Source organism: Microtus pennsylvanicus, chromosome 3 (genome assembly GCF_037038515.1).
Source record: "Microtus pennsylvanicus isolate mMicPen1 chromosome 3, mMicPen1.hap1, whole genome shotgun sequence".
In the NCBI taxonomy this organism is placed as follows: Eukaryota; Metazoa; Chordata; class Mammalia; order Rodentia; family Cricetidae; genus Microtus; species Microtus pennsylvanicus.
Window position 1 is genome coordinate 15,823,626 of NC_134581.1, and position 23,932 is coordinate 15,847,557.

The 23,932-nt window shown below is 40.9% G+C and overlaps 1 protein-coding gene across 10 annotated transcripts in view; it reads left to right on the plus strand.

The window, feature by feature from the left end:
* Rbm6 (RNA binding motif protein 6) overlaps nucleotides 1–23,932 on the plus strand; it is a 120,081-nt gene that overhangs the window by 91,305 nt on the left and 4,844 nt on the right. For all 10 annotated transcript variants that reach the window (XM_075964674.1, XM_075964667.1, XM_075964668.1 and 7 more), the window contains 12 exons: nucleotides 3,336–3,393; nucleotides 5,653–5,919; nucleotides 6,472–6,632; nucleotides 8,022–8,119; nucleotides 9,526–9,568; nucleotides 9,685–9,766; nucleotides 10,042–10,127; nucleotides 10,537–10,683; nucleotides 14,862–14,957; nucleotides 15,568–15,828; nucleotides 18,718–18,792; nucleotides 19,859–19,956. In XM_075964674.1, coding sequence (XP_075820789.1) covers nucleotides 3,336–3,393; nucleotides 5,653–5,919; nucleotides 6,472–6,632; nucleotides 8,022–8,119; nucleotides 9,526–9,568; nucleotides 9,685–9,766; nucleotides 10,042–10,127; nucleotides 10,537–10,683; nucleotides 14,862–14,957; nucleotides 15,568–15,828; nucleotides 18,718–18,792; nucleotides 19,859–19,956 — 1,472 coding nt within the window. The remainder of the gene's footprint in view (nucleotides 1–3,335; nucleotides 3,394–5,652; nucleotides 5,920–6,471; nucleotides 6,633–8,021; nucleotides 8,120–9,525; nucleotides 9,569–9,684; nucleotides 9,767–10,041; nucleotides 10,128–10,536; nucleotides 10,684–14,861; nucleotides 14,958–15,567; nucleotides 15,829–18,717; nucleotides 18,793–19,858; nucleotides 19,957–23,932) is intronic.

The following is a 23,932-nucleotide window of genomic DNA, read 5'->3' on the forward strand; positions in this document are numbered from 1 at the left end:
TGTTGCACAGCACAAACTTGACAGCTGAGTTCAATCCCTAGAACCCAAGTAAAGTTAGAAAGAGAATTATCTTTAAAAATTTTCTGCTGACTTTCACATGCATGCAATGACACGTGTCCTCACATTGTACATCATGGACCCACATACACATGATAATAATAAATCATTTTTAAAGGCCATTTTAACACTTTTGGGGTGTTATCTTCATATTATTGTAAGATTATGAATCCCTCTCCATTTATACTATCTATTAATTTTAATATGGGTTTCTTTAAAAGGAAATATTTTCAACTTTATTTTCTAATAACCAGAAGAAAGAAATACTAATATCTGATATCAGATTTACAATTTTCTCCAAGACTGTTGCTTAAAAGAATGATCTGGTTATATGACAAGGTTTATATGACTCAGTTTACTTTCTTGGAAGGCTTTATACACTCTGTGCTTAGAACAATAGAGGTCTTGTCCCAGTGTATGCAGACTTTAGCGTGTTATAGATTGTTTTTTGTTTTGTTTGTTTGTTTTTTTATGGCAGGGTTTCTCTGTTAACCTGACTGATCAGGAACTGACTTTGTAGCTCAGGCTGGCCTTGAATTCACAGATATCTACTAGTCTCTGCCTACCGAGGGCTGGCATTAAAGGTGTGTGCCACCACCAGCAGCATAGATTGTTTTTAAATGTCTTTTGGTGATAAAAGGGAATCGAGTACTAATACTTAAGTGAACCTTAGAAATGTTACATCAAGGGGCTGGAGAGATGCCTCAGAGGTTAAGAGCAGTGGCTATTCTTCCAGAGGTCCAGAGTTCAATTCCCATAACCCACATTTTAGCTCACAGCCATCTATAATGAGATCTTTTGCCCTCTTCTGGCATGTATGCATACGTGCAGACAGAACACTGTACATAATAAATCTTTTTTTAAAAGGAAATGTGAAAACCAAGAAATGATCATATATTATACAATTTTATGGCCTGTTATTAATGATAGAAAATAACTTTACTATGTTTCTTTGGGAATAATGAAAATGACTTTAATTAAGATTGTGGCAGTGGTTTACTAAAAAATAATTGAACTGTACACTTAAAATAGGTAAGTTTCATAGTACTTAACTATGCCTACCTACTGAGTTAAGATCCTGACCCCAATGTTTACCAGTTTAAGGGGTTTTTTTGTGCTCCAGCTATGCTGTCATAGTCAAGAGCTATGGTTCTTCTCATTTTTGGACCTAGACTAAAGGATAGTCCTCAGCTTGAGACTGTTGTCAATGTATCAGTTGTTTTGTCCTACTCTGATGTATTAGGTTTTATTTTATCTCTTATTTTTTTTATTATCCTTTAGAAGCCTTTTTGTTTTCTTTCCTTGTTTGTTTGTTTGTTTGTTTGTTTGAAACAGGGTTTCTTGGTGTAACAGCCCTAGCTTTCTGAAACTAACTCTTGTAGACCAAGCTGGCCTCAAACTCACAGAGATCTGCCTACCTCTACCTCCTGAGTGGTGGGATTAAAGGTGTTCACCACCACTGCCCAACTGGTAGTTACATTCTTAAAAATGTAACTCTAAAAAAGGCAATTGAGAATGAGGAACTGTATACCCAAGACCTGGTTTTGGGTCCAATGTATAAATGGCAATAGCTTTTGGCAGTAATCTCCTTTAAGCCATTTAGCGGGCAATTTCCTTAGTGTATTTCCTTTAAAAGTCCCTATTCAGGTCAAAGGTATTGTAGTCCTTGTTAAGTGCTTGCTTAGAAGTTACTTCTCAAGTTCAAATGGCCAAAAGACACTTAAGGTCATGCTCAACCTCCTTAGCGATCAGGGAAATGCAAATCATGACAACTTTAAGATACCATCTTACACCTGTCAGAATGGCTAAAATAAAAAACACCAATGATAGCCTTTGTTGGAGAGGTTGTGGAGAAAGGGGTACACTCATCCATTGCTGGTGGGAATGCAAATTTGTGCAACCACTTTGGAAAGCGGTGTGGCGGTTTCTCAGGATATTCAGGATCAACTTACCCCTGGACCCAGCAATACCACTCTTGGGAATATACCCAAGAGAGGCCTTATCATACAACAAAAGTATATGCTCTACAATGTTCATAGCAGCATTGTTTGTGATAGCCAGAACCTGGAAACAACCTAGATGCCCTTCAATGGAAGAATGGATGAAGAAAGTATGGAATATATACATATTAGAGTACTACTCAGCAGTAAAAAACAAGGGCTTCTTGAATTTTGCATGCAAATGGATGGAAATAGAAAACACTATCCTGAGTGAGGTAAGCCAGACCCAAAAAGAGGAACATGGGATGTACTCACTCATATTTGGTTTCTAGCCATAAACCAAGGACATTGAGCCTATAATTAGTGATCCTAGAGAAGCTAAATAAGGAGAACCCAAAGAAAAACATATAGGCATCCTCCTGAATATTAACCTTCAGCATGCGATGAAAGGAGACAGAGACAGAGACCCACATTGGAGCACCGGACATAAATCTCAAGGTCCAAATCAGGAGCAGAAGGAGAGAGAGCACGAGCAAGGAACTCAGGACCGCAAGGGGTGCACCCACACACTGAGACAATGGGGATGTTCTACTGGGAACTCACCAAGGCCAGCTGGCCTGGGTCTGGAAAAGCCTGGGATAAAACCGGACTCTCTGAACATAGCGGACAATGAGGACTACTGAGAACTCAAGAACAATGGCAGGCTGGGCGGTGGTGGCGCACGCCTTTAATCCCAGCACTCGGGAGGCAGAGGCAGGTGATCTCTGTGAGTTCGAGACCAGCCTGGTCTACAGAGCTAGTTCCAGGACAGGCTCCAAAGCCACAGAGAAACCCTGTCTCGAAAAAAAACCAAAAAAAAAAAAAAAAGAAGAAGAAAAACAATGGCAATGGGTTTCTGATCCTACTGCACGCACTGACTTTGTGGGAGCCTAGGCAGTTTGGATGCTCAACTTACTAGACCTGGATGGAGGTGGGGGTTCCTTGGACTTCCCACAGGACAGGGAACCCTGATTGCTTTTCGGGCTGATGAGGGGGGGGACTTAATTGGGGGAGGGGAAGGGAAATGGGAGGCAGTGGCGGGGAAGAGACAGAAATATTTAATAAATAAATAAACTAAAAAAAAAAGAAAAAAAAGAAGTTACTTCTCAAACAGTACTCATGTATTCTTTCTGTCATTGTCAACAAATGGGGTTATCAAATATTTTGAGGGGATCCTGGGATATTCCTTGTTTCTTTCATTTTTGTCAGGTATTACTGTGTTAGATATTCATTAAGGTTTCTAAAAATGGTTCTGATCACATTGAAGTTTTTTTTTTCTTTATTTTCCTTTCTTTGCAGTGTAAGACAAGCACGGATGGGCATCAGTCTTGTTCCTTCTGCAAGAGCCCTAAGGAAGGTAAGTGGGAAAAATGATGCCTTTTGTCTTACACAGTGAACAAATTATTTTTATTTTATTTTAAAAAATAGAAAGATGACTCAGTGGTTTAAAAAAAAAATACAGTCCTAGCTGGACAGTAGTGGTGAACACCTTTAATTCCAGCACTTAATTCCAGAGGTAGGCAGATTTCTGTGAGTGAGTTTGAGACCAGACTGTCCTAACAAAGTTCCAGGACAGCCATATCTGTGACAGAGAAACCTTGTCTTGGGGAAAGAAATGGAGAGGAACAGGCATGGTAATGCATACGTTTAATCCCTGTACTCAGGAGGCAGAGATGAGTGGCTCTTTTTTCAGTTTGAGTTCAGCCTTGTCTACATAGAGAGTCCCATGCCAACCAGGGTTACATAGTCAGACCCTTCTCAAAAATAATAATAATAATGCCATTTGTATTACTGGTTTTTGTTTTGTTTTGAGATAGGGTCTCACTCTGTAGTGCTGCTGGCTTGAACCACGTGCCCCTGCCTCCTGAATGCTGGGATTAAAAGGCATACACCACCACTGCCTGGCTAATTTTTTTTTTCCTGGTACAATTCATGATTAGTAGCCTGTTTGCCTTACATTCAACTCATAAAGACTTCTCTTATGGTGTTTTGATGGTTGGATGGGTGGGTGGGTGGATGGATGGATGGTTTATGAAAACCTTAGCAAATATTTGGAGCTGAGTCTGTAACTCAGTGATAATACTTGCATAACATGGGTTTGATCTTCAGTATATCACATTTACAAGGAAAGGTTGAGGAGGAAAACAAGCAAGCATATATATTCACTTATCATCTGCTACTAGTATTAAGTGACCACTACATTGCTCCCATAAAATGTCTCTTTTTGAGCCACATGGTTTCCTTAGTAAAGCCTCTTAAAATGAATGAATTACATAAATAAAAAAAGAAAGAATATTGAGTGATAAGAATGCTCAGTGTTTAACTCCTTACGGTATCCTCTTGACTTCCTTCCATATATATGTCATGGCATGCACACAGACATATGCATAAACTAACTAAATGAATAAATGACCTTTAACTGTAAGAAGAAATTCACAAAATATGCTAACTAAACAGTCTTGCTGTGTGCTTTGTTAGCATTAGAATTCCAGAAATAGCAAGGCTTCTAGACATGTGCTTTTGGGTATATGTTGTTAAACCCCTAGCAACCATGTCTTTGCTAATTTTGTCCCTACGTTGTTTCTCTTTCTCTTCCCCTTCTCCTTTCTTCCTCCCTGTTTTACCCATCCTGTTTTTCTTTCCCATATACTAAGGTTCTAACTCAGGACCCTGTACATGCTAGGTACCATGTTACCACTAATTTATATCCTCAACCCTGTTCGTTTGTTGTTGTTTTTTGCTTTCGTTTTTTTGGTTTTTGTTTTTTGTTTTTCTTTCAAGATAGAGTTTCTCTAGGTAACAGCTCTGGCTTTCCTGGAACTCACTTTGTAGACCAGGCTGACATCGAATGCACAGAGATTCACCTGCGTCTGCCTCTCTGGTGCTGGAATTAGAGACCTTTGCCACCATTGCCAGCGTTTGTTTGGGTTTTTTTTTTTTTGAGTCTGGGTTTCCCTGTAGCTTTGGGGTCTGTCCTTGAACTAGCTCTTGTAGACCTGGCTGGCCTTAAGCTCACAGAGATTCTCCTGTCTCTGCCTCCTGAGTGCTGGGTTAAAGGCGTGTGCCACCAGCAGCAGTTTCGTTGTTGGTTTTTTTTTTTTTTTTTTTTTTTAATATTTATTTATTTATTATGTATACAATGTTCTGCCTGTGTTTATGCCTGCAGGCCAGAAGAGGGCACCAGACCTCATTACAGATGGTTGTGAGCCATCATGTGGTTGCTGGGAATTGAACTCAGGACCTTTGGAAGAGCAGGCAATGCTCTTAACCGCTGAGCCATCTCTCCAGCCCTCGTTGTTGGTTTTTTTTTTTCTTTTTGTTTTGGTTTTTCGAGAAATAGTTTCTCTGTGTTGCTTTGGAGCCTGTCCTGGAACTAGTTCTTATAGACCAGGCTGGCCTTGAACTCAGAGAGATCCTCCTGCCTCTGCCTCCCAAGTGCTGGGATTAAAGGCGTGCGCCACCACCGCCCAGCCCTATTTCATTTTTTAAAATAACATTTTCTCAAGAACCATCAGAAGATTTTTTTTTTTTTGCAGGTGTTTCTGAGATGATATTAAAAGCATTGGTTGGTTTTATAAAATCATATGTTCTCTGTTTAAATCCTCCCTACTGACAGAAGTAAAGCAAGAACTAGTATCCTATCCTCAACCTCAGAAAACATCTATACCAGTACCCTCAGAAAAACAACCCAACCAGCCGCGGCCAACTGATAAGGAACATGAATTCAGGAAGCGGGAAGAAGGACTAGAACCAAGATTGGGACATCAAAAAAGAGACACGGAAAGATACTTCCCTCACTCTCGAAGGGACGGGCTTGCATTCCGAAGAGACAGAGAAAAGGAGTCATGGTCTGGAGAGACACGGCAAGATGGAGAGAGCAAAAGTGAGTGATTTGTCAGGTCATGTGACTGTTTGAAGCCATAGGTAGATGGCTTATGTTATGGCCTCTGTCAGCTGTGCACAACCTAGAAGGCATTAATTTAAGCTGGCTTTACTAGTCAGCGGAATCTATATCTTCCACATAGCAAATTGTTATATTAAAAAAAATGCAGTTAAGACATGATTTTAGGTTTCTAAGAATTGATAATGAAAAGTAGGAAATTTTTTATAAAAACTAATTTGCAGGGCCAGAAAGATAGCTCAGCAGTTAAGAGCACTAACTACTCTTCCAGAGAATCCAGGTTCAATCCCAGGACCCAAGTGGCAGCTAACAACTGTGTACCTCCAAGATCTCATACCCTCATACAGATGTAAATACAAGCAAAACACTAATGCACATAAAATAAAAATAAATAAACTATAAAAGGAAAAAGGTTTTAAAAAAAAACTTGGTAGAGAAAGATGCTATATAGATTAAAAATGACCATTAAGTTCTTGGAACTTCAAATTTTTATGTCTCTTTCCTTAATGTCTCTGTTTTGCTTGCTTCATTTAGCAATCATGCTAAAACGTATTTATCGTTCCACTCCGCCTGAGGTGATAGTTGAAGTGCTGGAGCCTTACGTCCATCTTACTACTGCCAATGTCCGTATCATCAAGAACAGAACTGGCCCCATGGGCCACACTTACGGCTTTATAGACCTCGACTCCCATGCAGTGAGTTTTTCCCGCTTTAAAATGAAGGCCAATGACTAAATAACCTTCAGTAATGTTTGGGGAAGCAGGGTGTGGGGGTATAGGCCTGAAAACCTAGCACTCTAGAGGCTGAAGCAGGTAGATGACAAGTTCAAGACTAGCCTGTCCTACAAAGTAAACCCCTCTCTCCACTTATAAAGAGATATGGTGGGGTGGGGATGCAATGGAGAATTCTCTCCTTTGGGACTAATGTTTATTTAGGAAAGCTACTGTCAGGTGGTTGTGGCACCTTTAATCCCAGCACTTAAGAAGCAGAGACGGGTGGATCTCTGTGAGTTCAAGGACAGCCTGGTCTACAAAGCAAATTTCGGGACAGCTAGAATTGTCCTGTCTTGGAAAACCAAAAAAAAAAAAAGAAGAAGAAGAACAGCTTACCTGCAGGCTGGAGAGCTAGCTCAGTGGTTAAGAGCACTTGCTGCTTTTGTAGAGAACCTGGTTCAGTTTCCAGTACTCACGTGGTAGCTCACAACCACCCCAAACTTCAGTCTATGGGATCTGATACCCTCTTCTGACTTTCTGGGGCACTAGGCATGTATATGGTGCATACATTTAGGCAAAACACTCTTACATGTAAAATAAAAATTAAAAAAAAAATTAAGGCTTATTTTTACAATGTGAGTTCAAGGCCAGTTTGGGCAATCCAGGGAGACCCTGGCTCTACATTAAAATTTAATAAAAGGGTGGATTGTAGCTTAGTGCTTACTAAGTGCTTACATGCATGAGGGCTTAGATTGAGTATCAGTTCTCTCACACACTCACAGTTATGTTTACCATACTGCTCTTACTGTAAAAATTATTACCAGAAGGGACTGGAGAGATGACTCAGTGATTAAGAACAGTTCCAGAGGACCTGGGTTTGAATCCCAGGACCTACATGTTGGCTCACAACCATCTATAACGCTATTTCCAAAAGATCTGGTGCCTTCTTCCTGCATCCAAAGGCACCAGGTGTGTACATGTGCACAGCCATACATACAGGCAAAAGACACATACACATAAAATTTTCTATTTATGTGTATTTCGTGGTTTTTGTTTTTCGAGGGTGGGTTTTTTTTTTTTTTTTCAAGACTGGGTCTCACTGTGTAATGTAGCTCTGACGATCCTGAAACTCTATCTGTAATCAGGCTGTCCTCTGACTCAAGAGATCTGTCTGCCTCTGCCTCTCAAATGCTGGGATTAAAGGTGTGGACCACTACACCTGGCCACATTAAAACTTATTTTTTAAAACTTATTACCAAAGCATTATGCCCAGTAATTTTATCTTCTAAGAAGGAAAATCCATGTTCAGTTCTTTTTATAAGGATGTAGCCTTTTCTCTCTTTGGGTTCAAATTTGTCTTTGGTTCCTTAGGAAGCTCTTCGAGTAGTGAAGATTTTGCAGAACCTTGATCCACCGTTTAGCATTGATGGGAAGATGGTAGCTGTAAACCTGGCTACTGGAAAACGAAGGTAAGGCCTCACTTAAGTTTTGGGGAAGAACCTGCTCTTCCTGGGTGTGAGACAAATAGTAGGGCATTGTGACATCCCAGCATGAGCTGCTTCTATTACCTGCTTATGCATTTTCTCTTTTCTATAGTGTGCTTTATTCTGACTATAGAATTGTTTTCATTTTTAAATAGTATTTCCACCTGAGCATGTTATTGTAGGCCTTTTATTCCAGCACTAAGGAGGAAGAGACAGGTGGATCTTATAGTAAGTTCTAGGCCATCTAAGTCTCCTTAGTAAGACCTTGTTTCTCTCTCTCTCTCTCTCTCTCTCTCTCTCTCTCTCTCTCTCTCTCTCTCTCTCTCTCTCTCTCTCTTTTTTCTTCTTGTTTTGGTTTTTTGAGACAGGGTTTCTCTCTAGCTTTGGAACCTGTCCAGTAACTAGCTCTTGTAGACCAGGCTGGGCTCGAACTCACGGAGATCTGCCTGCCTCTGCCCCTTGATTGCTGGGATTAATGGCAAGATTTTGGGGGGGGGGGAGTGTAGGGGTTTGAGACAATGTTTCTCGGTGTAACATTCCTGACTATCCTGGAACTCAACTTTGTAGACCAGGCTGAGAATTTACAGAGATTTGCCTGTCACTGCCTCCCAAGTGCTGGTGGTACCATCATTGCACAGAGAGCTTTTGGTTTTTGAGGCAAAATCTCGTGCTATAGCCCATATTGACCCAGGATAGCCTCAGAGTCACAGCAGTCCCTCTGCCTTAGTCTTCAGAGTGCAAAGGATACAACCATGAGCCAACACATCTCGCTGATGTTTAAATATTCAGGGGCAGGGGAACCTCAGTTTATCTCATTCTTTTTTCTTTTAGATTTATTTATTATGTTTACAACATTTGGCCTCCATGTATGCCTGCAGGCCAGAAGAAAGCACCAGATCTCATTACAGATGGTTGTGAACCACCATGTGGTTGCTGGGAACTGAACTCAGGACCTCTGGAAGGGCACTCAGTGCTCTTAACCTCTGAACCATCATCTCTCCAGCCCCAGTTTATCTCATTCTTTAGAATCCTAAGTAAATATACAGTCTTCCCATTGTCCTAAACACAGGCATCCTAGAATATCTAATTCAGTTACTCTTTACTTCTTTACTCATCTTGACCAAAAACCGCTTGCTAACTGGGAGATAGCACATCAGAGATGAGTTCACAGTCATGAGGTAGCTTTTGCTCTACTTAGTCATTGGTTTTATTCCAACACATTATAATCACACTGCTGTTCCACTCAAGTATCTGGATCACCCCACCTGCCTGTTGTCTGTGGTTCCTTTTCCTACATAGTGAGAAAGATAGTTTTTCAGTGAATCTGTAGAATTAAGCACTCCTCGGGTACCTTTTGTTCAGTCTTTGATATGTCATGTTTTATGTTGCAGAAATGATTCTGGGGACCATTCTGACCACATGCATTACTGTCAGGTAGGATTTAACATATTGAGAATGTCCTCTAAAACCTTCAGGTGACTAAAAGGATGTCTGTCAAGGTTAATGGCTGTTGTATAGTTCCATAATTCTACCTTCACTTTCTCTGCTAGGGTAAAAAATATTTCCGAGATAGGAGAGGAGGAAATAGAAATTCAGATTGGTCCTCAGATACAAATCGACAAGGGCAACAGTGTAAGTAACTTTTGTCTGTCTGTCTGTCTGTCTGTCTCTCTCTCTCTCTCTCTTTCTTGACTGGCTAGTCATTACTTGAAACCTGTGTGGTCACAAATTTAGCAAAAAGACTTAACTAAGGCCACTCACCCAAGGAGAATATACCTTGTATAAGCTCTGCACCTATTTGAATTGGCCATCCTAATTTCCCAAATTATTGTTTTGTTCTCGGTAAGCCCTCAGTAACAGTTTTATTGGACAGGAACTAATGCTGGCTCTGATTTTATTCCATGTAGCATCCTCTGACTGCTATATATATGACTCTGCTACTGGCTACTATTATGACCCCTTGGCAGGAACTTACTATGACCCCAATACCCAGGTTAGTTTTTTGGTTTTTTGGGGTTTTTTGTTTGTTTTGCTTTACTTACTCTGTCGGTAATCCTTTTGAGAAAAGTACCCATAATGTATTACTCTGAGTATTTTATTCTCTGAATTCTCTGGATGCTCATTGCTTGAAAAGTGGGGAAGTTTATGGAATCTGAACTGTTGCTTATATAGAAAATCAGTGCACTGTGGCGTTACAGGTAAGAACAGCGCTGCTCTGGGAACAGTGTATAATTGGTGGCCTAAATAAATACTTGCCCCTGAAATGGCTTCTTAGATTGTTACGGGTTCTTCAGCTTGTGAAAGAATCATTCTGTTCCCTTGAAGGGAACTGTGTTCCTTAAACCTTAAATTCTGGAAAAGCAAGCATTCTATAGACTTACTTTTTTCATACTGTATCACAGCAAGAAGTCTATGTGCCCCAGGACCCTGAATCACCAGAGGAAGAAGAGATCAAGGAAAAGAAATCTACTAGTCAAGGAAAGTCAAGTAGCAAGAAAGAAACGTCTAAAAGAGATAGCAAAGAGAAGAAAGACAGAGGAGTGACAAAGGTCAGACCATTTCTTAGTCTGCTCTCTTTCATCACGTGTAAACTAGAGACATTATGAACAGAGGTTTATAGTCACTTAAAACATCCTCTAGAGGGCTGACAAGATGGCTCAGAGGTTAAGAGCACTGGCTGCTCTTCCAGGGGTCCTGAGTTCAATTCCCAGCAACCACATGATGGCTTACAACCATCTATAATGAAATCTGGTGTTCCCTTTTGGCATTGAGGCAGAACACTGTATATATAATAAGTAAATCTTTAAAAAAAATTTCTCTAGGGGGTCCTAGAGAAACAACTCAGTACTTAAGAGCACTTGTTTTTGCAGAGGATCCAGGTTTGCTTCCCAGTGACCACATGAGGGTCACTATTGTAATTCCAGTCAGTTCTAAGGAATCCAAACATTCTTCTGAGTTCGAGTATAGAATTAGTTTCAGGCCGGGCGGTGGTGGCGCACGCCTTTAATCCCAGCACTCGGGAGGCAGAGGCAGGCGGATCTCTGTGAGTTCGAGACCAGCCTGGTCTACAAGAGCTAATTCCAGGACAGGCTCCAAAACCACAGAGAAACCCTGTCTTGGAAAAAAAAAAAAAATTAGTTTCAGGACAGCCAAGGCTCCACAGGGAAACCCTTTCTGGAAAAACAACAAAACATATAAATGCAAATAAATAATGTTGTGTAATGTATTAATAAGTGACATTAATATAAAATATGTATATAAAAGAGAAATCAATTTTTTTTTCAAGACAAGGTTTCTCTGTAGGTTTGGTGCCTGTCCTGGAACTAGCTCTCATAGACCAGGTTGGCCTTGAACTCACAGAGATCCGCCAGCCTCTGCCTCCAGAGTACTGGAATTAAAGGCACGCGCCACCACCACCCAGCTGAAATCACTTTTATAAACAACAAAATAGCAAGGGGGGGACAGCTGGAGAGAGAGAACAACAATTAAGAGCACCTACTACTCTTCTGGAGGACCCACGTTCAATTCCCAAAACCCACATGAACTGCCTGTAACTGTTAATTCCAGCACATAGAACTCTCTCTTCTGACCTTCTTGGGTACCAGGCATATATATGGTACACAGACATACATATAGGCAAAATACTCTATACACTGAAAAATACTTTTAAAAAAATACTCTAGGGCAGTAAGTAGTTCTCAACCTTCCTAATGTGACCCTTTAATACAGTTTCTCGTGTCGTGGTGACCCCAAACCATAAAATTATTTTCATTACTACTTCATAACTGTAATTTTTGCATTGTAATGTAAATATCTGTGTTTTCAGATGGTCTTAGGGGACCTATGTGAAAGATTTGTTAGACCAAAGGCTGGAAAACACTGCTCTAGCATCTGAAGAAATGGCTAAGACCTCAGTTCGAGTCCTAACATAAACAAGTCAGCTTATAATTATCTGTAGCTCCAGTTCTAGGGCTCTAGCACCCTTTTCTGGCCTCCAAGGGTACCAAGCATGCACATGGTGTGTGTACTCTACTGTGCTCTTTCTCTCTCTCTCTCTCTCTCTCTCTCTCTCTCTCTCACACACACACACACACACACACACACACACACACAGAGGCAAAACACTTAAACACATAGGTGAGAGGAAAGGAAGTGAGGGAGAGGGAGGAGTGTGTCAGTCTGACTATATAGCCCTGGTTAGCCTAGACTAAGCTGACTTCATACTTGTAAAGTTTCTGTACCCCATAAACCTCTGCACCAACACAATAATCCAGATCAGACCAAATGAAACTGAATTAGAAAAAGCCCAGGTTTAATATATACAAACATTCCTAGATGGCTTTCCAGACCGCGAGAGAGGAGACAGGGAAGATAAACCAGAAAACCCCGTGTTTGTTCTCTGGGGCAGTTTAAATACCCTGTGGGAATGGTCTCAAGCATCTCTGGGGAAGGGTCATCAATTGGCAGACTTTCTAAGGGGTGGTTGAGGTGTGGCTTCCATCTAAACATTCCAAACTCTTTGGATATATGGATGTGAAGGATTGGAGTGAGGCCTTCATCCAAACAATAATCATAGATTCACCTGTTTCTGCCTCCTGAATACTAAGATTAAAAGTGTATGCCACCACTCCCAGCTCAATTATATATTTTTGTTGTGTTTTGTTTTTGTTTTTATTTTATTTTTTGAGATAGGGTTTCTCTATAGCTTTGGAGCCTGTCTGGAACTAGCTCTTGTAGACCAGGCTGGCCTCGAACTCAGCAATCCACCTGCCTCTGCCTCCCGAGTGCTGAGATTAAAGTGTGTGCCACCACTGCCCTGCCCAATTATATTTTTGTTTATGTTTATTTATTTTTGTTTGTATTTTACTTGTGGGGAGTCAAACAACCATGGGTGTACATTCATAGCACACATTATGTGGTGGTCAAAGGACAGCTTTGTAGAGTTAGTGTCCTCCTTCCGGCTTTATATTGGCTCTGTCAGCTCTGGGGATTGACTTTAGGTCACTAGCTGAACTTACTAACTTGCCAGCTTATTGTCCTTTTAGTGTAGTTCTGTAAGTACACTTTTCTTACAGTTGTAACAAGAATAGTTTTGGTTGTTTTTTGGTTTTGTTTTTTTTTTTTTCTTTTTCGTTTTTTAGCTTGAGGCGGGGGCAGACACCTGGTATTAAGTCATAGGAGTCAGCTCTGTCCTACCAGGCTCTCAGGAATTGTACTCGGGTCAGCAGTCTTGGCAGCAAGTGCCTTTACTCAGTGAGCCATCTTGCCAGCCCTCCATTTTCTATTTTTTTTTATTCACATTCTGTTTTGCCATAAGTAATTTTCGTATTTATACTATCTTAGAGTGATGTTATACAGTAAAAATTAACATTAAAACATATCATTGTTTTCTTCTGTCCTTCTTACTCTTCTAATCTTTACTGTGATGTTTCACTTTTTTGTTTGTTTTTTGAGACAGGCAGGGTTTCTCTGTGTAACTCTGGCTGTCCTAGAACTCACTCTGTAGACCAGGCTGGTCTCAAACTCACAGAGATCCCTTTAATCCCAGCACTCGGGAGGCAGAGGCAGGCGGATCTCTGTGAGTTCGAGACCAGCCTGGTCTACAGAGGTAGTTCCAGGACAGGCTCCAAAACCACAGAGAAACCCTGTCTCGAAAAAGCAAAAAAAACAAAAAAAAAAACAAACTCACAGAGATCTACCTGCTTTTGCCTCCCACATGCTGGGATTAAAGTCATGGATCCCTTCATATCAGTTATATATTAATGAAAATGAATGAATTTGTTTGAGGTTCAATTTGTAACATCCTTTCCCCTTCCTGGTATTTCCTTTTTTTGTTGTTTTGTTTTGTTTTTCGAGACAGGGTTTCTCTGTAGTTTGGGTGCCTGTCCCAGAACTAGCTCTTGTAGACCAGGCTGGCCTAGAACTCCCAGAGATCCGCCTGCCTCTGCCTCCCGAGTGCTGGGATTAAAGGCGTGCGCCACCACCACCCTAAAAAAGTGTAGTCCAGACTGGCCTCGAACTCCAGATCTACCTGCCTCTGCCTCCTTCAGCAAATTCAACCGGCTGGCATTTCCATTTGTTTGTCTAAATACAGAAAAAAAGAAAAGAGACTTACCTTTGCCATTTTTTTTTGTGCCTCTAAGAACTTAAAATTTAGAATCATGCTACCTTGATGTTCAGGTTATGTTTCTACCTCTAACATATTCTTGATCCTTTTGAGAGAAGTAATACCAAATAGAATCTACAAGGCTTATAAGGAAAGGCTTTATATTAATACCCCATCTGGTGCCTAAATTGTTGTAGACACACAATTACACTAATGTGTTTTAGGATGTTTATTTGTTGGTACTGAGGGTTTTACTCGGGTCCTTTCGAATGCTTAGGTAATTGGTTTACTGCTCCTGGACTCAATATTATACTTTTGTTTGTTTTGTTGTTTTTCAGTCAGGGTTTCTCTGTGTAACTCTTGGCTATCCTGGAACTCACTCTGTAGACCAGGCTGGCCTCAAACTCACAGAGATCCCATTGTCTCTTCCTCCCAAGTACTAGGATTAAAAGCATTCACTAACACCACCTGACTCACTTTTAAAGGTCCTGTATTTCAAAATTTCAAAATGTTGCAGATGTTTGAATATTTGGAAAACCAGGCTGATTTTAACAAAACTAACTTATTAACCCGGTTTTTGTTAGTGCTTATCATATAAAAATTACATTTCTTGTTGGTCAGTTTCAAGAAAGTACCAGTGAGGGGAAGTCCTCCCCAGAAGATGTTTTTAAGAAGCCCCTGCCTCCTACAGTGAAGAAAGAAGAGAGTCCTCCTCCAGTAAGGCTGATTCTCATATCATGGGCTGGTCTGGGAGGGAAAGGAACCCCAAAGCCTCCTGCCTCTTTCTTGTTTTAGTTCCTTGACTCTATCCCAAGTAAGGATTCCTCTTAAGTGTACATAGTAGAAAAGTTGCTACCTGCTATCAGGGTGTAACTAATCAGAGACTGTTGTCTAACTTCTTTTTCTTTATCTTGTGGGTTTCTCATCACACTGGGTATTGGCTCCTCCTTTTTTCTTTTTTCCTTTTTTAATTATTTTGTGTGTATGCATACATATGCACAAAGTTAGAGGACAATGTTATGGCATTGGTTTTCTCCTTCTACCTTTATGTGGATTTCAGGGATTAAACTCAGGCTTACCTAGATAGCAAGCACATTTCCCCGATGAGCCATCTCACTGCTAAGTTACTGTTTTGTCAGTTCTTTTCTATCATGTTATCCTGGTCTTTATAAAGTCAAACTCAGCTGTGCCACTTCTGTTGATGAATAGCATAGGTAGTGGACATTTTCCAAACCCAATCAGTTAGAACAAAGAAAGGAGATGGCCTTAACAAAATATTCCCAAATGTAGATTAAATATTTTTATAAGCTCTGACGTTTTCTTCCAGCCTAAGGTGGTAAACCCATTGATTGGTCTCCTGGGTGAATATGGAGGAGACAGTGACTATGAGGAAGAAGAGGAAGAGGAACAGGCCCCTCCTGTGCAGCTTCGCACAGCACAGCCTCAGCAGCGGGAAGAGCTGACCAAGAAAGAGAATGAAGAAGACAAACTCACTGACTGGAATAAACTGGCCTGTCTGCTCTGCAGAAGGCAGTTTCCCAATAAAGAAGTTCTTATCAAACACCAACAGCTGTCAGACCTGCACAAGGTATTTCAAGGAAGAGTCCATGACCTTTTCGAATTTTGGCTCTTACCATTACTGGAAATGGAGATGCTTAAACCTCCTTTACATGATAAGTGTGTGGCCACAGTGTTCCAAGGCACATATGTGGAAGTCAGAAAGCTATGTGTTTAAGTCAGCTCTTTCCTTCCAGGAGAATCAGGTCACCCCGGTTTGCATAACAAGCACCTTTACCCACTGAGCCATTTTGTTGATTCATTCATCCTTTTTTTAAATTCATGAATTGCTGTGAGTTTAAAAGGTTTGCCTGGAGCTGGAGAGATAGTACAGCACTTAAGAGCACTTGCTGCTCTTCCAGAGGACCTGAGTTCAGTTGCCAGTACCTACATGGTGATCTCACAAGACTAAGTGCAGTTCTATATGCCCTCTTCTGGTCTCCACCCTTTTCTGGACCCCTTGGGCACTGCATGTACATGGTACACACACATACACACAGGCAAAATATTCATACATATAATTAATTAATTAAAAAAATAAGCTGGACTGGTGGTCCATGCCTTAATCCCAGCACTTATGAGGCAGAACCAGGTGGATCTCCGTGAGTTTAAGGCCAACCTGGTTTACAGAGTGAATTCCAGGACAGCCAAGGCTACACAGAGAAACCCCGGCTAGAGAAACCCCATCTCAAAAAAACAAAATAAATGCATGAATAACTTTGCCTAAGGCGCACGCCTTTAATCCCAGCAGTCAGGTGGATCTCTGTGAGTTCAAGGCCAGCCTGGTCTACAAGAGCTAGTTCCTGGACAGGAACCAAAAAGCTACAGAGAAACCCTGTCTCAAAAATAAAAAAACCTTTGCCTAATCCCTTCTCAGACTCAATGGCTTGTATAAATAACTTTGAATAACTTCGCTTAATCCCTTCTCAGACTCAGTGACTCATGATGACTATGGAGCCAAGTACAAAAGCTGTGCAAGAAGAAAAGGACTTGTAATTAGAAAAATAATTTCCCATTAACTAATAGTTGTGACTCAGATAAGCTCCTTCTTTTCTTTGATACTTATTAGCTTCACCTGGTTCTGTCCAGATGTCATATCTAATATGATAATGCATTGTTATCATCATAGGTGAATCAGGCTTCTCTCTCCATGTAGTGATTATTGCCTTAAGTTGCAAATACACTAGTTGTTTGGTGGACATTAACATGACATATACTGATTCTTCCCTTAGTCTTACCAAGGAGCCAAATTATAAATAAGTAAAACCTTTAGATCTCATGTTCTGAGAGTAATCTCTTTCATACTCCTTCTTAGCAGATGTTGCAAGATGCAAGGGAAATAGTACAGAACCAAAATCTGAGAAGCCCTACTTTTGATATTAAATGTATTTATTGCTTGTTCCAGCTACTACCCTGGAGACTTTGCAAAGCTTCTAGGATTCTGAGAAATTCCTCTTAATGATCCTTGGAATAAACTACTTCCTAATTATCTGTGACCTGCTAGAATTCTAAATCACCAAACTGACCCATTTGAATTTCAGCTCCTACAAAAAAAAAAAAATGCTAATAATGAAAGAAGAGGTTAAAAAGTAGTTGTTGGAAGGAGGAGCCAGAAATCTGGTAATCTAAACTGAACTGGCGTTAAGAGCATATACTGTAGCCCTTTTCTTTTCATTGGCGTTGTCAAGAGCAAAGAATTGCTTCTCCATATAAGAACTATTTTGAAGGGGCTGGAGAAATGGCTCAGAGGTTAAGAGCATTGCCTGCTCTTCCAAAGGTCCTGAGTTCAATTCCCAGCAACCACATGGTGGCTCACAACCATCTGTAATGGAGTCTGGTGCCCCTTCTGGCCTGCAGGCTTACACACAGACAGAATATTGTATATATAATAAATAAATAAATATTTTTTAAAAAAAGAACTATTTTGAACTCACAATGTTTCATATACATGCCTGAGGACTTGTGTAGTAAGCCATGCTCGAAGAATGTGGTACTCTGAGAAGAGCTTTTGTTCTTTCAGAGCTTGGTGCTCTTTTTATATTTCTCTGGATCTATGGAAAAGTATCTAGTGATTGGGAATGATGGATGGGAAAGTAGTAGTCAGAGTGTGGGACATGTGGTTCTTTTCTGGTTTGTTCAGATCCTCTCTTAAATAAACGATAAGCCATGGGCTGTAGAGATGCTTTAATAATTGTCTTAGTCAGTGTTCTATTGCTTGTGAAGAGACACTATGATTATGGCAACTCTTAATAAAGGAAAACATTTCATTGGCGCTGCCTTACAGTTTCGTGGCATTACTCCATTATCAGCCTGGTGGGAAGCATGGCAGCACACAGGCAAACATGGTACAAGTGAGATAGATAAGAATTCTATATCCAAATCAGTAGACAGCAGGAAGAGAGCAAGATGTTGGGCCTGATTTGAGCATTTGAAACCTCGAAGCCCACCCCCAATGACACACTTCCTCCAACGAGGCTGCACCTACTCCAAGGCCACACCTCCTATTCCCTGTCAAGTAGCACTTTACCCTAATGACCGCATGTTTAAATATATGAGGCCATGAAACCATTCCTATTCAAACCACCAGTGTGGAAGATCACAAACAACTGTAACTCCCATCCCAGAGGACTCATACACATACATTAAGTAAATAAAGATAGACCAGGTTTTTATCTTCATTTTGGAGAAAAATAGAAATTCTCTTATGTGCTTTACCTATAATCTGTGTGTCAGTTAGAATATTGATGGAACAAGGTAGAACTAGTTAGGGATTGTTTGTTGGAGGGTGTCTTAGTCATTTAAGAGTCAAAACAAAATAGCTACAGTTCTAAGCACCTTTTGGGAAAGGCCTAGAAGCATTTCTAGAACTGTTCTGTTGTTTTTCCTAGGCATATACTCATAAAATTTCTTCTTTTCTCAGCAAAACCTGGAAATCCACCGGAAGATTAAACAGTCTGAGCAAGAGCTAGCCTATCTGGAGAGGAGAGAACGGGAGGTAAACTTTGATGAACAGTATTCACTGTGCTCAAAATCTCTTTGCCCCATGGTATATACTTTGTTTATTGTACTGATCCCTCCTTACAAAAAGACTGGAAAAAAAAGAGGTCCCAAAATATGATATATACATTTGTCAAAACTTTCATTCTTTATTAAGTGGTGGCGCATGCCTTTAATCCCAGCACTCAGGAGGCAGAGGCAGGCGGATCTCTGGGAGTTCTAGGCCAGCCTGGTCTACAAGAGCTAGTTCCAGGACAGGCAGAGGCAGATGGATCTCTGTGAGTTTGAGGCCAGCCTGGTCTATAAGAGCTAGTTCCAGGACAGGCTCCAAAGCCACAGAGAAACCCTGTCTCAAAACAAAAACAAAAACAAAAATAAATGAGTTTTATTGCTTATAAATTATAACTAGTAAAGTTTTGGGGTTTCTTTGTTTTGTTTTGTTTTTAAGGTTATGTTAGGTTCTCCAGATATGTCAGATAAATAGCACTCTCATTCCCCATTTTGTTGTTGTTTGATTGTAAAGAAAGGGTTTCTCTGTGTAACAACCCTGGCAGTACTGGAACTCTCCTTGTAGTCCAGGCTGACCTCAAACTCACAGAGATCTGGCTGTCTCTGCCTTCTGAGTGCTGGGATTAAAGGCATTCTGGCAGCTTTAAATTTTTTTAAAATTTATTTTTAAAAATTACTTGTAAAAAAAAGAAAGCCTGATATACTGGCTCTCCCCTGTAGTTCCACTGCTTTGGGATTAAGGCAGGAGAAATTCAGTGAGATCAAGAGTAAAGAAAGCTAAAAAAAAAATAAAAAAATAACGAGTAAAGAAAGCTGCAAGGTGAGACCCTGTCTGAGGAAGAAAAAAAAGCAAAATAATAATAAATCCCATGCACAGGTAGCACTTGGGAGGCTGAAGTGAGAAGATGGTATGATCTCAGCCTGTAAGCACAGCAAGATCCTATATCCTAAGCTTAAAACCCACCCCGCTACTAGTGTCAGGAATAGGTAGACCATTCCCCTCCCAATCATTCTCTTAGGTGGAACCCTCAGGTATGCTCTTCTGTTCGCTACAGGGAAGGTTTAAAGAAAGAGGAAATGATCGAAGGGAAAAGCTCCAATCTTTTGATTCTCCAGAAAGGAAACGGATTAAATACTCCAGGGAAACTGACAGGTACGTCAGATACTGAGGCGTATTGATAGAATTGTCTTCTGCAAATGCTTTACTACTTTCTCTCTTAGAGAAATGTGATGTTATTAGAAGCCAGTTTTGTCTGCACTCCATGACCATAAGATCCACCATGGCTGTTTGACCCTCTTTTCTTTACACTGAAAATATGTGTGTTCCTAATGGAAGGTTGGCTGACTAAAGTACTTTTGCTACTGAAACCAAGGCTGAAGTGACTGTCCTCGAAACGGTATATCAGTAATAATGTATTATAAACCTGATAATGTTCAATTCTTAGACTATTTCTCTGGGATCTCCATTCTCACAATTGCATACTAAAGTAATTGGTTGTCTGCTGCTAGAGATATATGACCTCTTAACTTCCTCAGCTTGTTTCCAGACAAACAGTTCCCAAGTTATAAATCCCATAATTACATCAAGTCTGCTGATAATCCTTGATGTGTTGCCACTGTACTAAGTGCAAGAAATATTCAATGGACAAACCATGTATTATCACTGGTCCTTTGTACACAGAGTAGAGAAGACTTAAGTCATGATGTGTCTCATAGGAAAGCCAATAAGGAGGGGAGCAGAGGAATGTTTCAATTGGTGAAACCTCTGGTTCTTTTGAGACAGGGTTTCTCTACATGTAGCTTTGGAGCCTGTCCTGGAACTCACTTGATAGACCAGGCTGGCCTCAAACTCACAGGGATCCACCTGTCTCTGCCTCCCAAGTGCTGGTATTAATGGCGTGCGCCGCCACCACCTAGCCAGGATTTTGTTTTTTAGGAACTCATGATGCATTTAACATGTGATTTGACAGAGCTAAACAGATGGAGTATGTTGTTGAGTGGCAGGAAATAGGGCTGCTCAACAGATTAGAAGTCCGCTCACTACAGCACTTTTTTTTTTAAGGTAGCAAGAAATCATTTAAATTGACCTTTTATTTTAGGGATTATTAAACACATAGAAGATAAACTTGAAGAAAAGAGTATGATGATCCTTATTTATTTATTTTTATTTATTAAAGATTTCTGTCTCTTCCCCGCCACCGCCTCCCATTTCCCTCCCCCTCCCCCAATCAAGTCCCCCCTCCCTCCTCCCTCGTCAGCCCAAAGAGCAATCAGGGTTCCCTGACCTGTGGGAAGTCCAAGGACCACCCACCTCCATCCAGGTCTAGTAAGATGAGCATTCAAACTGCCTAGGCTCCCACAAAGCCAGTACGTGCAGTAGGATCAAAAACCCAGTGCCAACCACAGAGAAACCCTGTCTCGAAAAACCAAAAAAAAAAAAAAAAAAACCAGTGCCATTGTTCTTGAGTTCTCAATAGTCCTCATTGTCCGCTATTTTCAGCGAGTCTGGTTTTAGCCGAGGCTTTTTCAGACCCTGGCCAGCTGGCCTTGGTGAGTTCCCGACATTGTCTCAGTCCTGAGTTCCTTGCTCGTGCTCTCTCTCCTTCTGCTCCTGATTTGGACCTTAGATTTCTGTCCGGTGCTCCACTGTGGGTCTCTGTCTCTGTCTCCTTTCATCGCCTTATGAAGGTTAATATTCAGGAGGGTGCCTATGTTTTTCTTTGGGTTCACCTTCGTATTTAGCTTCATCCCATGTTCCTCTTTTTGGGTCTGGCTTACCTCACTCAGGGTGGTGTTTTCTATTTCCATCCATTTTAGGGATTATTAAACACATAGAAGATAAACTTGAAGAAAGAGTATGATGATCCTTATTTATTTATTTTTGTTTGTTTGTTTGTTTCTTTTTTTTTTTTAAGTTTATTTATTATGTATACAATATTCTGTCTGCATGTATGCCTGAAAGCCAGAAGAGGGCATCCGACCTAATTACAGATGGTTGTGAGCCACCATGTGGTTGCTGGGAATTGAACTCAGGACCTTTGGAAGAGCAGGCGATGCTCTTAACCTCTGAGCCATCTCTCCAGCCCCTGTTTGTTTGTTTCGAGACAGGGTTTCTCTGTGGTTTTGGAGCCTGTCCTGGAACTAGCTCTTGTAAACCAGGCTGGTCTCGAACTCACAGAGATCCGCCTGCCTCTGCCTCCCGAGTGCTGGGATTAAAGGCGTGCGCCACCACCGCCCGGCATATGATGATCCTTATTTTGTGGCTTTTATGTGAGAATATTGCCATACGCAGACTGTGACTGGATCAGAGAAAAATATTAAATCTACCAGGCTTTGTGATTAGTGACTTTGAAGATTCTTGGGTTTCTGTTGGGTGTTTATACAAGAGGGATCTGAGGCCTTGAACGGAAAGAAGAAAAGGGACAAAAAGGTTCATGAGCAGAAGTTAAGGAACTTTGTTTGTTTGTTTGTTTTTTATTTTTCAAGGCAGGGTTTCATTGTAGCATGGCTGTCCTGGAACTTATTCTGCAGACCAGGCTGGCCTCAAACTCAGAAATCCTCCTGCTTCTTTCTGTGTGCCAACTGCTGGGATTAAAGTTGTACACCAGGGGGCTGAAGAGATGGCTCAGTGGTTAAGAGCACTGCCTGCTCTTCCAAAGGTCCTGAGTTCAATTCCCAGCAACCACATGGTGGCTCACAACCATCTGTAATGAGGTCTGGTGCCCTCTTCTGGCCTGCAGGCATACAAGCAGACAGAATACTGTATAAATAATAAATAAATATTAAATAAATAAATAAAGTTGTACACCACTGCACCTAGCTAAAAGTCATCGTTTTGACTTTTTTTTTTTTTTTTTTTGTTTTTTTTTTTTTTGGTTTTTTCGAGACAGGGTTTCTCTGTGGCTTTGGAGCCTGTCCTGGAACTAGCTCTTGTAGACCAGGCTGGTCTCGAACTCACAGAGATCCGCCTGCCTCTGCCTCCCGAGTGCTGGGATTAAAGGCGTGCGCCACCATCGCCCGGCCTTGACTTTTTTTTAAATTTATTTTATGTGCATTGGTATGAAGGTGTCAAATCTCCTGGATCTGGAGCTACAGACAGTTTTGAGCTGCCATCTGGATGCTGGGAATTGAACCCCAGTCCTCTGAAAGAACAGCAAGTGCTCTTAACTGCTGAGCCATCTCTCCAGCCCCAAAAAGTAGTCATTTTTATTTATAGAGCTTTGAACAGGTTTTGTTGTTGTTAAGCCTTAAAAGAGCAGGGTTGATGGGGCAGGGAGCATTGGGCTTATAAAGAAAGGGAGATTATTGATAGAGTGAGTCTCAGAAGAGATCCGCCATGGTCTAAGAATGGTGTTTCATCTTATTTTGTAGTCATAGCTCAATAATTGTGTATATATATAGCTGGGCAATGGTAGCGCACGCCTTTAATCCCAGCACTTGGGAGGCAGAGGCAGGTGGATCTCTGTGAGTTCGAGGCCAGCCTGGTCTACAGAGCTAGTTCCAGGACAGGCTCCAAAGCCACAGAGAAACCCTGTCTTGAAAAGCCAAAAAAAAAAAAAAATTATATAATATAGTATCTTCATAGGGAACTCCTGATTTTTCATTTTGTTTTGTTTTGTTATCATTGATAAGAAGTATTTACTCAGAGGCTGGAGAGATGGCTCAGTGTTTAAGAACTCTGGCTCCTCTTCCAGAGGTCCTGAGTTCAGTTCCCACCAACCACATGGTGGCTCACAACCCTCTGCAATGAGATCTGGTACCTTCTGCCCTGCAGGCAGACATGCAGACAGAACATTGTATACTTAATTAATAAATGTTTGAAAAAAAAAAGTTATATGTTACCATGCCCAGCTTTCCCTTTTCAGAAATAGTCCAGATATTTTCTTACCTTTTTACTCTTTTATTCTGACTACAGAGAAACCCTGTCTCGACCAAAAAAAAAAAAAAAAAAACCCAAACAAACAAAACACACACACACACACACAAAACACCCAGGTCTACATAGTAAATTCCAGGCCAGCCTTATCTACATAGTAAGATCTCATCTCAGAAATCGAACCAAGCAAAACTCTTATTTCCAGTTACATCTTGGACATTTCTTTTTCTACTTGTCTGGTACTCCACCTTGT